The sequence below is a fragment of the Zasmidium cellare genome, assembly GCF_010093935.1.
Source record: "Zasmidium cellare ATCC 36951 unplaced genomic scaffold M409scaffold_32, whole genome shotgun sequence".
NCBI classification, from domain to species: domain Eukaryota; kingdom Fungi; phylum Ascomycota; class Dothideomycetes; order Mycosphaerellales; family Mycosphaerellaceae; genus Zasmidium; species Zasmidium cellare.
In genome coordinates, this window is record NW_022986976.1 from 290,380 (window position 1) to 305,465 (window position 15,086).

The following is a 15,086-nucleotide window of genomic DNA, read 5'->3' on the forward strand; positions in this document are numbered from 1 at the left end:
ACCACCGTGTGGGCCTTGAAGTAATCTTGGTCTGGTCCAGAGTTCAGAACCCAGGGGCATCTTGACATGCTTGCCCAGGAGATGACCATGCATCTCGAAGTCGATCGGGGGAGACGGAGAAGCACGAATCGAGCCGCCCGGAACTCCGTGCCAGGTATTCTGCCGAATGACAATGAGAATGGAAGAGTGTCCGACATTTCACAGTGCGGCTGATGTTCTAGAGCTGCTACATCTTCGTTTTCTATTCGCTTTTGGTCGGTACGTCGCTCGTACGCTGCCTGCAACGATGAACGTGCTCGAAAAATACGATCCTGAGCTCAGACAGAGTATGGCTCTGCTACACAAGGCACGGGATGAGATTGCCTTATCTCAGCCACAAGACGTTGCATCGCTGAGAGTCAACACAGAACCAATGCGACTTCGACTCCAAGCCATGCCCTCCAGCAAGCAAGTTGAAGCTCAATCATGCACAACAAAGACAATCGATGGCTTCGACTTGGAAATGATATGGTATGAACCTCTGGATCGCGCGTCCGATCCCCACAGCTCGGCAGTCCTACACATCCATGGAGGCGGCCTAATCACATACGACGTTTACGCGTACCGTGCAATTGTCAGCGACCTTGTCGCGAGGAGTCAGATCCTGATGCTCAGCGTCAATTATCGCCTCGCCCCTGAAAATCCTTTCCCTACGCCTTTGGAAGATTGTTGGACGGCGCTGTTGTGGCTCCATCACAATTCAGAGCGGCTTGGAGTCGATCAAAGTCGCATACAGGTGTACGGGGATAGTGCTGGCGGGGGCCTTGCTGCTGCTCTTTCCATCCTTGCCCGAGATCGTTGTCTCACGCCACCACTGGCAAAGCAAGTGCTCATCTATCCAATGCTTGACGATCGAACTTCTATGCAGGCTACCAATATCGATCTGTTACCACTGGCTACTGCTGTGCATCGTTGGTTCTTGTCCAGGGTCCGAACATCATTGGGGGGATGTACTGATCCTTTCGCAGGCAGAGCGTGACCCCCGTCAAGTCCGTACTGGAACCTACATCACCGCACAGCTTCTCCACGCCATCCACGGATTCTCATGCGGCAGCAAGCGTTTCTACGAAATTGCAGAAAGGGACCGCAGTTGCCTCATCAACAACGCCCGATGTGCAGGCTTATTCGCCCGTCAAAATGGCGAATGCCCGCCGGGTGCTAGTCTGGATCTTCGATGGAGGACGTGGCTCCGCGCTGAGAGCCTGAAACGCCTCGCGTGGGCGGTATACGTATGTTTCTTAGCATGTTGACGTGAAGACAAGGCGTCTCTCTGATCCAGTCAGCAGGACCACGACGCCGCGAGTGCTACCATGCGAGATGATCGTCCGTTCATCTCCTTGAACGAGATCAAGATGGAGCTGCCGAGTCGTACATCCCTATGGGAGGCCGAAACTGCCGAAGCCTGGGCTGCTATCCTGCGACACGGAAAAGATGGTGCCCTCCGCGAATGGGACTTTGGGACTTGCCTCGATGGTTTGCTCGGAAACGCTGACGAGACCATAGCTTCGTTGGAGCAGGACTTTCAGACGAGCCTGCTTCTTCACACCCTTGCAAGGATGATGTGGACGCACAAAGAAATGACCACACAGCCTGGCGCCAAGCACCTCGCGTCGTATCTTCCCGTCCAACAAGGCGAAGACGATCTCCTCCATCTCGTCGACCGGCTCGCGCATTCCCGACGCCTCAGTGTCTCCATCACCATGGCGCCCTCCAAATTCGCCACCTGCATCCACCAACTATGCATCTGCCAACTAACACACATCATCGCCGGCGAAGACATGTGGGACTATCTGCACCTAATCTGGCGCAAACACCCCCAGGCCGAAGCCGCGCGGACCCATATCCTGAGCTTCATCCGTCGCCGACCCCAGGCCACCCGCGCCTTCCAAGTCGCCAACGCCCGCCTGCTGAGCATCATCCGCCTGCACCCCTCGAACCACCCGCAGGAGCCGTACAATACCTTCCACGCCGGAATGGCGGTCTGGGTCATGGCGACTCTGATGCGCCAGCAGGAGACGGCCGTCGCTCATGGCCCAGCGCGGCCCAACAAACCCCCTTGCCATATCGACTGGTTCGGAGAAGACGACGACCCGGAATCCTCGAACCTGCGCGAATGGCTTGAGCATGGCAGCCGGCGCCGCACGCCCCGAATGCACGGTGTGCCGGACCTGACTGCGCATGATGGGCCGGAACTCGTCCTGCGGCAGACGGTGGAGGTTTTGGGTCGCATGTCTGTTTGGGGCGTGGCGAAGACGCTGCTGAATGCCACGCTGAGAGTCTTGCATTCTCTGTGATGATGGGTTCGAGTTCTTATGTGTCCGGCTTGCTAGCTGGGTCGTGGGATGATCGTACGACGGGCTTTTCTTTTGGCTCTCCCTGACTCTCCGATTCATGGATGTACGTAAGTGACAAATGCTCCGTTGGTACGGAGCCATTCGTACGCCGTTTCGAAAGTAGTTCTCTCATTCAGGGGCCAGACACCTTTCTTGTGATGTTGAAGGCTAGGTAAACGAAGCAGTGTGGTGAGCTTTTCGGTGGATGGATGCTGCAGGCGATCCATGTTGTCGGGCAATTTCATGTGGTGTTGCAAGAAAGGCGTTGTTGGTCACGAGGCATGTTGCATTGCGTTCGTCTGTTTGTCCATCCCGTGGTCTTGACTACCACTCAAACCTCTCACTCCCACCCTCCTCCCCCTCCAACTTCTCCAACACACTCCCTACCCCACCCCTCACGACCCCCGCCAACGTAACCGCCTTCTTCCGACTATAAAACACCGGACAATCCCGACTGTCACACCTCACCTCATCATCAAAAGCCAAATTCGCACAACTCCTACACAAATCCTGCATATCCACCACTTTCTTCTCCGCCTTCTTCACTTTCTCGCGCAGAGCGAGCAGTGTCTGCGGGGTTTTCTTGTATCGGCAGTCGTGGCACAGGGGCAGTTCGGATTCAGGGGGGTTGTTGGAGGAGACGGGGGCGAGTTTAGTGCGGCAGACGAGGCACAGCGAGCTGCCCATGTAGCTCTCCATGGTCTTCTTGGACTTGGCGTTGACGTCCCCGTCGCGAGGTCCGCCGAGAATGCGGATGCGTTGGACTTTGGGCATTTCGTCGTACCATTGTCGGACGTTCGCGCCGACGAGATTGAAGATTCGCTCGAGCGGTGGGATGAGGTTCTTGCTGATGTAGTATTCGGCGTCGAGCTCGGCGTGTTCGTCGTTGATGAGACGTTCTGGTTCGACGCAGCGTTCCCAGAGGCGGGCACCAGGCGCGCCGGCTATGACGACGTACGGGATGCGTTCGCCATATTGTGGCTCTGTGCGAGGGTCACGAAGCATCCTCCTCGTAGCGATGAGAGCACCCGGTGGCGGGGGTCCTTTGTCGGCGTAAGTGCCGAGCTTGACTTCTTTGGCAAAGCAGAAGTCCTGCACGCTGACCCTGCCAGCCATGATCTTGGTGCATTGTGCTTGGAAATACTTTTTGACTTCGCTCAGGTCAGAAGCGCGGAACAGAAGTTTGAGTGCCTTCTCTTCGATCTTCTGCTCGGCGGGAGTGCCATCTCGTCGCACTGTCTCGATACCCTTGGCGTCGAACTCTGGCTCAGTCTGCTTGGGACTTTCGTACTTGAACCCGACATAGCGCTTCTTGGCCAGTAGAACACAAGGATGGTAGACCTTTTCGAACTTGAGCTTGACTGGTCTTGGGTTCATGTCCGTGACTGCCTTCGCGATCTCGTCGCCGATCTTGAAGGCGTCGTCTCTCGTCCTGCCCTTGAGGTAGACGAACAAGCTGTCCGTGTCGCCATATACCACTTCAGCACCCCATCGTTCGACAGAATGTATCAACGCAATGGCCTTTTCCAGTGTCTCGCGGCCTGTCTGCACGATGCTGTCTGCGATCTCCGAACAGGGCATTCGACCAGAAAACGATGCTGAAGTATAGCCATAAGTAACGTTGGCGATTAGCTTCAGTGCCAGTTGCCTGTTGTTCAAGAGCTGCTGCAACGTCTTGTCATCCTTATCCACCTTCATGCCACTCTTGACCATGACTCGAGTCTCAAGGATCTCGCCCAGCATCTTCGCCAGAAGACTCTTGCGCATCTCCGGCTTGACATACATCATGCCGTTCGGTGAGATGTTCAGCTTGTCCTTGACAAGTTCTAGAAGCCCCGGTGAGCGCTTGAAGTCCGCGAAGCCCAGCTTGTTCGTGCCTCGCCATTCCGTGATCCGTCCAAGGCAAGTCGAGTAGCAATAGTTGTAGGCAATCATGACACTTGGATACAAGCTTTGAAAGTCGAGGACGAGCAATGGGCTGTTGTAGAATGCCGACTGCGGCTCCATAACCAGTGGCAAACACTCGAGTGCATTCTGAGCTCCGACTTGTCGCCTACTTGGAGACACCAGAACGAAAGATTCAGGCTTCGCGATACGAAACATGAGCGATTCGACTTTGAACTGTGAGCCTCGGCTGAAGACCGAGAAGAAGTCCACACCAAGCAGTCGAGCCTGTTCGGAGGTTCTAGGAACAAGTTCGTTGGCATCAAGGATCTCCAGATCAAGCTTGGTGCGGGTAACGAAATAATCCAAAACCTTGGCCAGATCTCGTGGCTTCCCGCTGTTGTACCAGGTTGTCAATGTCTGGAATGAGTAGTGCGGGACACGTCGATGCAGTAGATGGAAGACGACGTTCTCCATAGTGTATTGAAGCAAGTTCAGTTCAGAGCGCATGGCACGCCAGATATTGATGGTGTGTCTGCCAGTGATGCGGACTGTCGAAGTATGAGTAAAGCCCCAACGATCTGCATCTTTGCCAAATCGTCCATGTGATTGCGATTTCATCCTGGAGAACTCGTCCGGGAGATTGAACTCATACTGAAGTCGTGCTCGTTCGATCAAGTATCCCCAACTGTTGTTGTGAACCTCATATCCAGTTAAGATGTCCGGGTCGTAAAGTCGTACCGTGTCAACCATGCGATTGATAATGTCAAGTTCATTGTCTTCTGGGTCGATTTGGACATTGTTGCCCACGAGATGACGAATTCTTTCGACCAAGTCTTCGTCGTCGTCCTTGTTCAAGAGAACAATACCCAATTTGGAAGTCTCTTCCATCTGGTCATCGACAATGATCCAAACGACAAATGCCACTTCGTCCCGCTCAGGGTCGGGCGCGAGTTCACCACGACTATTAACATGCAGCTCGAGACTCATGGTGCTCATGTAGCCAGTCTCATGCTGAACACTGGTGCTCGCTTTCTTTTGCGAGTACTTGAAGCCATGCTTGTTTTTTTGTGTTGGGCCCTCAATCTGGGACAGCTCGGGAGGTGGTCGATTCTTCCGCTTGATCTGAGAGGCTGCTGGCGGGCCATCGACCTCCAGGTCTTCAAGGTCATCCTTCTCTGGCGGCCGTTCGTCATTCAGCCATTGTTTGACATCATCCCAAGAAGGCGGTGGCTTCATGATCTCCCACTGTTTTATAGTACATTGTCGCCGCTTTCGTTGTTCTGCCAATTCCACGGCAGTTTTTTCCAGTGGCTTGGTTTTGAAGACGCTACCATCCTTGTCGAAGACTTGCAAGAAAGGAAGCGTTGTACTCTCAAGCCTGAACTCTTGGCCAGCATATTCTCGTACTCGCTCAGGCACATCTTTCTCATCGCTGTAGTAGGCATCTTGATAGATTACTGAAGGCTCGACCGTTCTCTCCACTTCTTCGAATGAAGGTGGCATCGCGCCAAAGACAAAGACATCAGTATCGGAGGGCAGCTGAAAGGCGTCGGCATAGGAGCCGGCAACTTTCGAGCTGATTGTTGGCTGAACCTTGATGGGCGATTTCAATGTCGATTGCGACTCTCTTGAGCTATGGAAGGAGGCAGATGAAATATCTTTCTGGCTGGTCTGCGAACTTCGGTGAGGTAGATGTGCCAAGTCATCTCGCTGGCTGAGGCGCAGAGGCGTCTCCGCATCGTGTGGGTTCTTCACAGATGGAAAGTCGATCTTAGCGACTTGTGACCCTTGCGAAGAACGCTGTGACGATGGAGGTTGTGCAGATGGCGGCATATGCGGCGGGTTGATGCCAAATGATACAGATTTCCGCGTTTGTGCTGCTGGTGGCGGCTCGAATGCGTTTGACGTATCCGGTCGCACTGCATTGGTACGACTCGGAGGTTTGATATCCCTGACTCGAAACTTGCCCAGCTTTGTAGAAGTACCAGCATCGTCAAACTTGAGCTTTTTGAAAGGCGCATGCGATCCGTTTGGAGGACCACGTTTTAGCGAGTCGGTTTGATGTTGCTCCACCGTGGAGCCAGGGATCTGAACTTCATCAATCGATTCGGCTGCGGCTTCGACGTCGTCCAATTGCCCATTGACTTTCGCCTCACCCATGCCCTCCTCGACGCCGGCATGCTTGAGCTTCTGTCGTTGTGTCATGGCAATATCCCGGGCAGTCTCTTCATCGCTTCCATAGTAGTCTTCGTCCGCTATTTCAGCGATTGTGCTCATATCCACAACAGGCGCACTGGCGGTGTCCTTGGGTCGATCTCCGGCGCCAGAGGCAGCCTCATCAAACTGTACGTCAATGGCTTCATCGTCATTCGCCCTGTTTGCTATCCACTTTTGTTCGAGAACACCGTGGAAGAGCTCCTGCACGCTCTCAAAGACAGTCTGTACGTCATCGTTCTCCTTGCCTTGGCTGCTGAAGCTTTCGAAAGAGAGGCTATGGTCGCCTCGAGCCCGCCTTTCCTGCTCCAGTAGCTTCTGCACAGTCTCTCGAAACTCTTCCTCATGAATCCAACCGCCCTTGCTATCATTCCTGGGATCAGCAGACATGCTGACAAGGACTTCCGGAGGGAAAGGAGACGAAGAAGGGTCTGTCAGGCCCATTCGTATCTTCCGTCTGCGGGTCTCATCTTTCCATAGACCAGCCATCGAATGCACAAGCTTTTCTTCAGGAGGTAGGTTCTCAAGACTCGCTAATCGTTCGATAAAGGAATGATGCAAGGGTCTAGCCTGGATCGAGTGTCTGTTCAGAATATCCTCTACGCGGATGTCAAGCTCCAGTTGGCAATGACTCTGGCGTGGGAACTTCTCAGCATCCAGCATTTGATCTTGAGAAATGGATCGGTCATGCCACAAATGTGCAGGATCATCCAGATCTTCCCATGACGGGACCGGGCCTCGAAAGTGTGGCTTGTCCGTCTCAACATACGAGCAGCCGTACAAGTTGAAGTCGCACATCCATTGCAGCAGGTACTGCATGTGGGCTTCGTACGGTTGGAAGACTTGCTTGAGGATAGCGCCTTGTTGAAGAAGATCCGCAAATCGAGTCATGTGTTGCGGGTTCAGGAGGTAAATTTTCAGGTAGTACTTGTACCCAACATTGTACCCAAACAAGGGCACGCCTTTGACCAGACTGATGTGCGCGACGAAAGCAGCATTTCGAGGATTCTCGTATGGATTCCGCCTGTACGAAAGAGCCAGTGCATGGTCGATGGAATGGCGAAAAGTCGAGACGTATGTATCCACATGGCTCTTCTCGGTGGACTCTTGGTAAGGTACATAAAGGTACGGAAAGGCACCATGGATGTGAGCGCACACTTTCTGTCCAGTCTCCGTTGCACCAAAGACTCTAATCACAGGAACTTGAGGGAGACTGTTGCGCTGTGTGGACGACAATGCGGACGGACCCCAAATGGGCGCGTCCAGTGTGGAAGGTGCGTTTTGGTAGTTGTCCAGGCAGTTCAGCCGAACGCGAAAGACATCCCTGCTAGCCATGGTCGCGGAATCTCAGGGTCACTGTCATCGTCGCACTTTCGATTGCATGTGATGGAAGTCGATGGCGTTCGGGAATTGTTTGTCGTCTGTTGTGAAAGACGCGTCAAGGTGCTGTTTATTCACTGGCGTCATGCTGACGCTGAACACGGCAGGTAAGGCGAGAAAGGGTATAAGCGACTTCTTAGCGTCTTTTCACATGTTGCCACGGAGGTGTGTAATAAGATGCCGTCAATGACTTTAACCATCATACTATCCATTAAAAGGAACCAGTAAAGCTGCATGTAACCTGTGGCAGGAATTGACTCGGCGCCTTGATACAGTAGATATATGGAAACGGACACGAACGAGACGAGCAAGGTAGTGGTCTCCACTATTCGTGAAGGAGCCAGAACGTCTGCATGGTACAGGCGAGTAGCCACCCTTTCATCGACACGGCACATTGGCCCGGAGAGCGCCAAGCCTCATTTGATCTTGCCAATGCACATATCTGTGATCTCGGCGTGCGATCTTGCGTTCTTGACAGCGCCATTCCTCGGTCCAATCCTCGAGCCTGATTAAGCCGTACAGTGCCATGGACCAAATACGAGCGCACCTCTTCAATGTAGCTGTGAGATTCGATTGATAATAGTAAGGTAGAGGAGACGAGGAGTGAGGTGTGAAATGCGGTTGAGAGTTGATCCACTAGCGCGTCTGAGAATGTGGAGCAGAGTCGGGCCGACCGGGACAGGAACATGAGGGGAAAGTTTATTGCGACCTCTTTCACACCTCCATCACTGTGTTCCATCACGTCGCACATGTCCTCCAAGACCAGAGACTTGGCTCGACAAATGCATCTGCCCGGATATCGTCAGGCACAGCCGAGTGTCCGGTGCGGCGTACGTTTCCGCGTGCTCATCTGGACGATTGCTCGCCTGCCGTTGCGAATGAGTCCGGAAGCAGCTGCGAAGAGGCCGATCGCCATGAATTGCTGAGTAGCGGCTCGCGTCCACGTCTTGCGCATCACGAGGCCCCATCGTGCCGCGCAGAATGCATGGGCAATTAATTGGACAAGGGACCCATTTCGAGCAGCAATCTATGCATCTGCTGCCAGTCGCCGTGAATCGGTGGTGGAAGATTGCACGACCTGCGCCGGATCCCTGCGTTCATGTGCCTGGCGGCGGCGGGGAAGATCGCCACATGACGGCAACACCTGCAGCAGCAGCTCTCGAACTCTCCGTGCTAGCCGCGTCCAACGTGCGCGCAGCTGCAAAAAAACCTCCTCTTGGAGTTTTGTCCGCAACGTCTGAACGTGAATAGACCGCCGATCCCCACACGCTGCACAGACGGACGGGTGAAGACTGAGCAAGGGGCAGCACACGAACCACATGTCCACGCCGGAGCCCCAGATTTGCGCCGCACCTACATAAACTCCTCCGCACCCGCTCTCAGACCACGCTCGTAGGTGTCGCGTCTCCGCTCCTTGCTCTTCATTCTTCCTCCCTCGCCTCATCCTCGCCAAGATGATGGCTCCTCTCGCGCGCTTCCTTTGCGCCTCTTTGGCCGTCGCTACCTCCGCATCTGCTACTTTCCACCAGCTCGAGCGCCGCCAGAATGGCACCAGCAGCACCGGCTCAATGTGCCCGGGCTACAGCGCCAGCGATGTTCAGAAGAACGCCAATGGCTTGACCGCCAAGCTGACTTTGGCCGGCGAGGGCTGCAACATCTACGGCAACGACATCAAGGACCTGACTTTGACGGTCGAGTACCAGACTGGTGAGTGACTCGACCTCGTGTCGACTCGAATGCGCTAACAACTATACTTCAAGACAACCGTCTTCACGTGTTGATCCAGGATGCCAACCAACAAGTCTACCAAGTCCCCGAATCCGTTTTCCCTCGCCCGACCTTCACCGGTGTCAAGAACGGCTCAAGCAACCTCGTCTTCGACTACGTCCAGGAGCCTTTCAGCTTCACAGTCAAACGCCGTAGCAGCGGCGAAGTCCTCTTCGATACATCTGCAGCATCGCTCATCTTCGAAGACCAATATGTGCGCTTGAGGACTGCGCTCCCACAAAACCCAAGCCTCTACGGCACGGGTGAGCACACCGATCCATTGTGAGTCGTGCAGATGAAAGAGGTTGGATTCCGTGGCTAACATTGCTACAGTATGCTGAATACCACCAACTACACTCGTATCGTGTGGAACCGCGACGCCTACGGAACCCCCGCAGGCTCCAACCTCTACGGTACCCACCCAGTCTACTACGACAACCGTGGCAAGAATGGCACGCACGCCGTCTTCTTGCTCAACTCGAACGGAATGAACTACAAGATCAATGATGACGAGGGCCAGTACCTCGAATACGACCTTCTTGGAGGCGTGCTTGACTTCTACTTCCTGGCTGGCCCCACGCCGGTCGAGGTTGCAGAGCAGTACTCCGAGGTTGTGGGCAAGCCAGCGTTGATGCCATACTGGGGCTTCGGTTTCCACCAGTGTCGTTACGGATACCAGGATGTCTACGACGTTGCAGAAGTTGTCGCGAACTATTCGGCTGCCAACATTCCTCTGGAGACCATGTGGACTGACATTGACTACATGCATCTTCGTCAAGTTTTCACCTTGGACGGGGCGCGCTACCCTCTGAACCTCATGCGAGAGCTCGTTTCTACACTGCACAGCCGTCAGCAGCATTACATTGTCATGGTGGATCCAGCCGTTGCGTACCAGGACAATGCGCCGTTCAACAACGGAAAGGACCAGGACATCTTCATGAAGCGCGAGAACGGTTCGATCTACAAGGGAGTCGTCTGGCCCGGTGTGACTGCCTTCCCTGACTGGTTCCACCCCAACACTCAAGGCTACTGGGACGGCGAGTTCCAAAGCTTCTTCAGCGCTGACTCTGGTGTTGACATCGATGCCCTTTGGATTGACATGAACGATCCTAGCAACTTCTGCAACTACCCCTGCAGCGACCCAGAAGAGCAGGCACGCACAATGGGTAACCCTCCTCGTCCACCGGCGGTTCGTCTTGGTGCCCCTCGACCCATCGCTGGGTTCCCTGCGGACTTCCAGCCAGTGTGCAAGTCTCAGGTCAACTTCCGTGTCAATGGTTCCACCTTCTATGGCGAGAACATCATTGTCTATGGCAACGTGTCGACCATCGGAGCCGACGACATCACCAACGCTGCTCCCCTTGACGCCACCAGCTACCCTGTGTGGAGCGCTCAGATCGACGTCCCAGCCAACACCGTCGTTTCGTTCCAGTTTGTTCGCGCAGAGCCGGATGGCACGTATGTGTATGAGGCTCAAAATCACACCATGTCCACTGGCGGCTGCAACAGCACTGAAGAGACCCCCGTCTACAACATCACTACGTCTTCGCCACCTCAGAACAGCAAGGTGAGGCGTTTCATCGACTTCTCATACCTGGACCACCCTGCCCTGCCAAACATCAAGCGTCAGTCCACTGGTGACAAGAAGGGTCTCTCTGGCCGTGATCTTATCAACCCAGAATACGACATCCAAAATGCTGCCGGGTCCCTCAGCAACAAGACTGCCGACACCGACATTGTCCTCTACAGCGGCAACGTGGAGTACGATACCCACAACATTTACGGATCGATGATGTCGGAAGCCTCCCGCATTGCCATGTTGAGCCGTCGTCCATCCGTCCGCCCACTGATCATCACTCGTTCCACTTTTGCAGGCTCTGGCTCTCAGGTCGGCAAGTGGACTGGTGACAACCTCTCCAGCTGGTTCCACTACTTGATCTCTATCACCGAGATTATGGAGTTCAACTCGCTCTACCAGGTTCCCATGGTCGGATCTGATGTTTGCGGTTTCGGTGACAACACCAACGTCAACCTCTGCTCGAGATGGGCCTCTCTTGGTGCGTTTGCTCCATTCTACCGCAACCACAACCAGGACGGCTCGATCCCACAGGAGTTCTACCGCTGGCCACAAGTCGCCGAGGCTGCACGCAACGCCATCGAAATCCGATACAAGCTCCTCGACTACTTCTACACCGCATTCTACAAGCAGAACCAGACCGGTACCCCATCGATCCAGCCAACATTTTTCCACTACCCAGAGGACCCCAACACCGCTCCTCTTGGCTTCCAGTACTTCTTCGGCCCAGGCCTCTTGGTGGCTCCAGTCGTCGAGGAGAACAGCACCGTCGCCAACTTCTACCTTCCAAACGATGTCTTCTATGACTACTACACTCACGCGAAGATCCAAGGTACCGGCGCTCCATACACCGTCACCGAAGTTGCCTACACCTCGATCCCGCTGTACTACAAGGGAGGTCAGATCCTTGCCCAGCGCGAGAACTCCGCCAACACGACCACGGAGCTGCGCAAGCAGAACTTCAACATCGTGATCGCACCAGGCAAGAACGGCACCGCCGAGGGAGACCTCTACCTCGATGACGGCAACAGCCTCGTCCAGCAGAGCTACAGCTACATCCACTTCAGCTACTCGTCCAACGGCCGCTTCCGCATGACCGGCCACTTCGGCTACGACTCGGGATGCTTCATCTCCAGCATCACCGTCCTCGGCAAGAGCGGCTCGAACGGAACGCACAGCAGAGTCAAGGCCGACCAGCAGATTTCTCTGACGCAAGAGTACGACAGTTCGGTATAGAAAAAGCGTATGAAGTTTGAGAGTACGGTAATGTCTTTATTTGCATGCATGCAAGACGGATGAATGAATACCACAGCATCTGGAGGCGTGGCATATTCTTTTCGGTTTTTGAGACAACAGGGGTATGACACAGACACAGAAGGACAGCTCGATGCGGGCTTGTCGATATCGATATCATCAATAGCATGAGGAATGAATTGCATGCCTTTCAATTTTTTATCCCCCGATGGGACAGTCAGCGAGCAGTTTCGTACATGTACTGAATTGCATGTGAACTGACGAAGAACAAGCAAGCGTGCTTTGTCTATACATAATGGTTTGATCTTCGTGGGCTCGGTATGAATTTCCGCTGACCTGCTACACAGACAACGCCAAGAAGCCATTCGATACCAGTCTGACGAGGGGGCGGGCGGTGAAGGATATGCAGCTTCCAGTCTGACGTTTCGACGACGGGCTACTGGACCTCCACCAGCTGTGTCCAGGTCGAGGCTGCATGGGTAGGACTGGAGCGCCAACACAGCGAAGATTCGCAGTCAAGAGAGATCGGAGATTCCACGACTCGGTGCTTTAACGTCGGCAACCCTCCGTAACAGCGAGGGGAAGAAGACATTATGGACAGACTACATCCATATAAGAGAGTCTCGCCGAAGGCACATATCCATCTCTACCTCCGGTCTCCTCTTTTCGATGCTCGACTTATCCATCCTGTTGTTCGCAACTGCGGCTGCAGCGGCTGCGACATTTCCTTCGCAACCTGCGGTCGAAGCCTACGCGCGACGGAATTACTTTTACACGGATGGGAAATATATCAATGCTGCGCGGAATGGCGAGACGGCTCAGTACCTTGTAGGACAGGTCTACGTTGAACAGCTTGTACCTTTGAAGGTTCGGTATGAGGTGCCGCTTTTGTTTATTGCTGGGCTTGGACAGAGTGGGACGGTAAGTCTTGCTTGCTTGTGCGTTCTGTCCATGAGTTTCGTGCTGCCTGTGCATGACAGTATATGCTAATTCCTCGTCTGGCAGAACTGGCTCAACACACCCGACGGCCGCGAAGGATGGGCGTCCTTCTTCCTCCGTCAAGGATACATCGTCTACCTCGCCGACCAAGCCCAGCGCGGCAGGTCCCCATGGCTCCCAGACGAGGGCAACATGTCCCAATTCTCCGCAACTCTCATCCAAGAACAGTTTACCGCCCCTCAAGACTTCCCATCGTACCCGCAGGCTATCAATCACACGCAATGGCCCGGATCCGGACGAATCGGAGACCCTATCTTCGATGCGTTCATGAAATCGCAGCTCCAGGTCCAGACGGACACTGAAATGCAGGCGATGTATAACAACTTGTCTTTTACTGCCTTGCTCGATGAAATTGGACCGGTAATCGTGGTGCCGCACTCCGAAGGCTGTATGCATACATGGCAATTAGGAGACGCTCGTCCAGAGCTCGTCAAAGCTATCGTCGCCCTCGAACCCCTGGGACCCCCTTTCGCGGATTACGGCGGTCCACCGTTTAGTCCCGAATGGCCCAAGTCCAGCTCTGAAAAGAGACCTTACGGCATCACCATACTACCCCTACACTACAACCCGCCAGTCACCAACGCCTCACAACTCACACGCCAGTACCACCCTCCGCCATCTCCAGATCTAGCCCCTTGTACTCTCCAAAAAGACCCAGCACGTCGCTTAACCCACCTGTCGCAGATTCCGACACTCATGTTGACGACACAGGCGTCGTATCATGCTGTGTATGACTACTGCACGGCGGAGTACTTCAAGCAAGGTGGAGTGGATGTTGAGTGGATTCACCTGCCTAATGTGGGGATTTATGGGAATGGGCATTTTATGTTTTTGGAGAGGAATTCTTTCGGGATTGCGAGGTTTGTGGAGCCTTGGATTGCGAAGATTGTGCGGAGGAAATGAATATTACAGAGCGTATCTTCTGTTACATACGGGTTCACATGTTGAAGAGGCTGAGGGCCTGGACTGCGCAGCTCACGACCCTCGTAGCTGTTTCCACTTACCTTGCTACACAACTGCATTTGCCGTAGTCTGCCACCGAGCCCTTTAAGGTGCTGACGGTCCCATGCTACCAAGCGATTTGTAATCACTTCTTCCGCAAGTGCGTCGTGAACGCCGTGTGCATATATCCATGCAGCAGCCTCCACAAGCTCAAAGCACTCACTTCCCCCCTTACCTCTCAAGGCTGCCAAATCTCACTCACAACATGACGACCACCCCCCAAACCCCTGACGCCCTCGCATCAGCCTGGGCCTCCGCCTGGTCCCAGCCCGAACCCACCCTCTGGCTCCCCTTCTACTCCCCAAAAGCAGTCTACACCGACCACGCCCACGGCTTCTCCCGCACTGGGCACGCCTCCCTCAAAATCCATCACACAATCTGGCGCACCTCCATCCCCGACTTCGCCATGACGATCGTCGAGCGCTGGCATCAGCAAGGCACCAACATCGACACCGCGAGATATAGCATCCGCTTTCGCGCCACCGGCACGAATCTCGGTGATCTCCCTGCAAGGAAGGCTACGGGGAGGAAGTTTGTTATGCATGGGAGGGTGGATTTTGAGATGCTGAGGCTGCGGGAGGGAAAGGGGTGGGTTCTTGGGAGGGTGGATGAGTGATATAATCCTGATTTTGGCA

The 15,086-nt window shown here is 54.4% G+C and overlaps 4 protein-coding genes across 4 annotated transcripts; all 4 read left to right on the plus strand.

Annotated features, from left to right (window-relative positions):
- Positions 1 to 286: 286 nt before the first annotated feature.
- M409DRAFT_57788 (uncharacterized protein) lies at positions 287 to 2,333 on the plus strand (the record flags this gene model as incomplete). Its single annotated transcript, XM_033813728.1, has 3 exons — positions 287 to 967; positions 1,008 to 1,268; positions 1,326 to 2,333. 3 exons carry the CDS (start codon positions 287 to 289, stop codon positions 2,331 to 2,333), a joined length of 1,950 nt encoding a protein of 649 aa, XP_033664009.1.
- A 6,974-nt stretch (positions 2,334 to 9,307) lies between these two features.
- On the plus strand, positions 9,308 to 12,432 carry M409DRAFT_26566 (glycoside hydrolase family 31 protein; the record flags this gene model as incomplete). The annotated part of the gene is made up of 3 exons (XM_033808166.1): positions 9,308 to 9,560; positions 9,614 to 9,902; positions 9,954 to 12,432. 3 exons carry the CDS (start codon positions 9,308 to 9,310, stop codon positions 12,430 to 12,432), a joined length of 3,021 nt encoding a protein of 1,006 aa, XP_033664010.1.
- A 687-nt stretch (positions 12,433 to 13,119) lies between these two features.
- On the plus strand, positions 13,120 to 14,352 carry M409DRAFT_68742 (uncharacterized protein; the record flags this gene model as incomplete). Its single annotated transcript, XM_033817972.1, has 2 exons — positions 13,120 to 13,371; positions 13,456 to 14,352. The coding sequence occupies 2 exons, from the start codon at positions 13,120 to 13,122 to the stop codon at positions 14,350 to 14,352; spliced, it is 1,149 nt and encodes a 382-aa protein (XP_033664011.1).
- Positions 14,353 to 14,656: 304 nt separating this feature from the next.
- M409DRAFT_26568 (uncharacterized protein) lies at positions 14,657 to 15,067 on the plus strand (the record flags this gene model as incomplete). Its single annotated transcript, XM_033808167.1, has 1 exon — positions 14,657 to 15,067. One exon carries the CDS (start codon positions 14,657 to 14,659, stop codon positions 15,065 to 15,067), a length of 411 nt encoding a protein of 136 aa, XP_033664012.1.
- Positions 15,068 to 15,086: the final 19 nt, after the last annotated feature.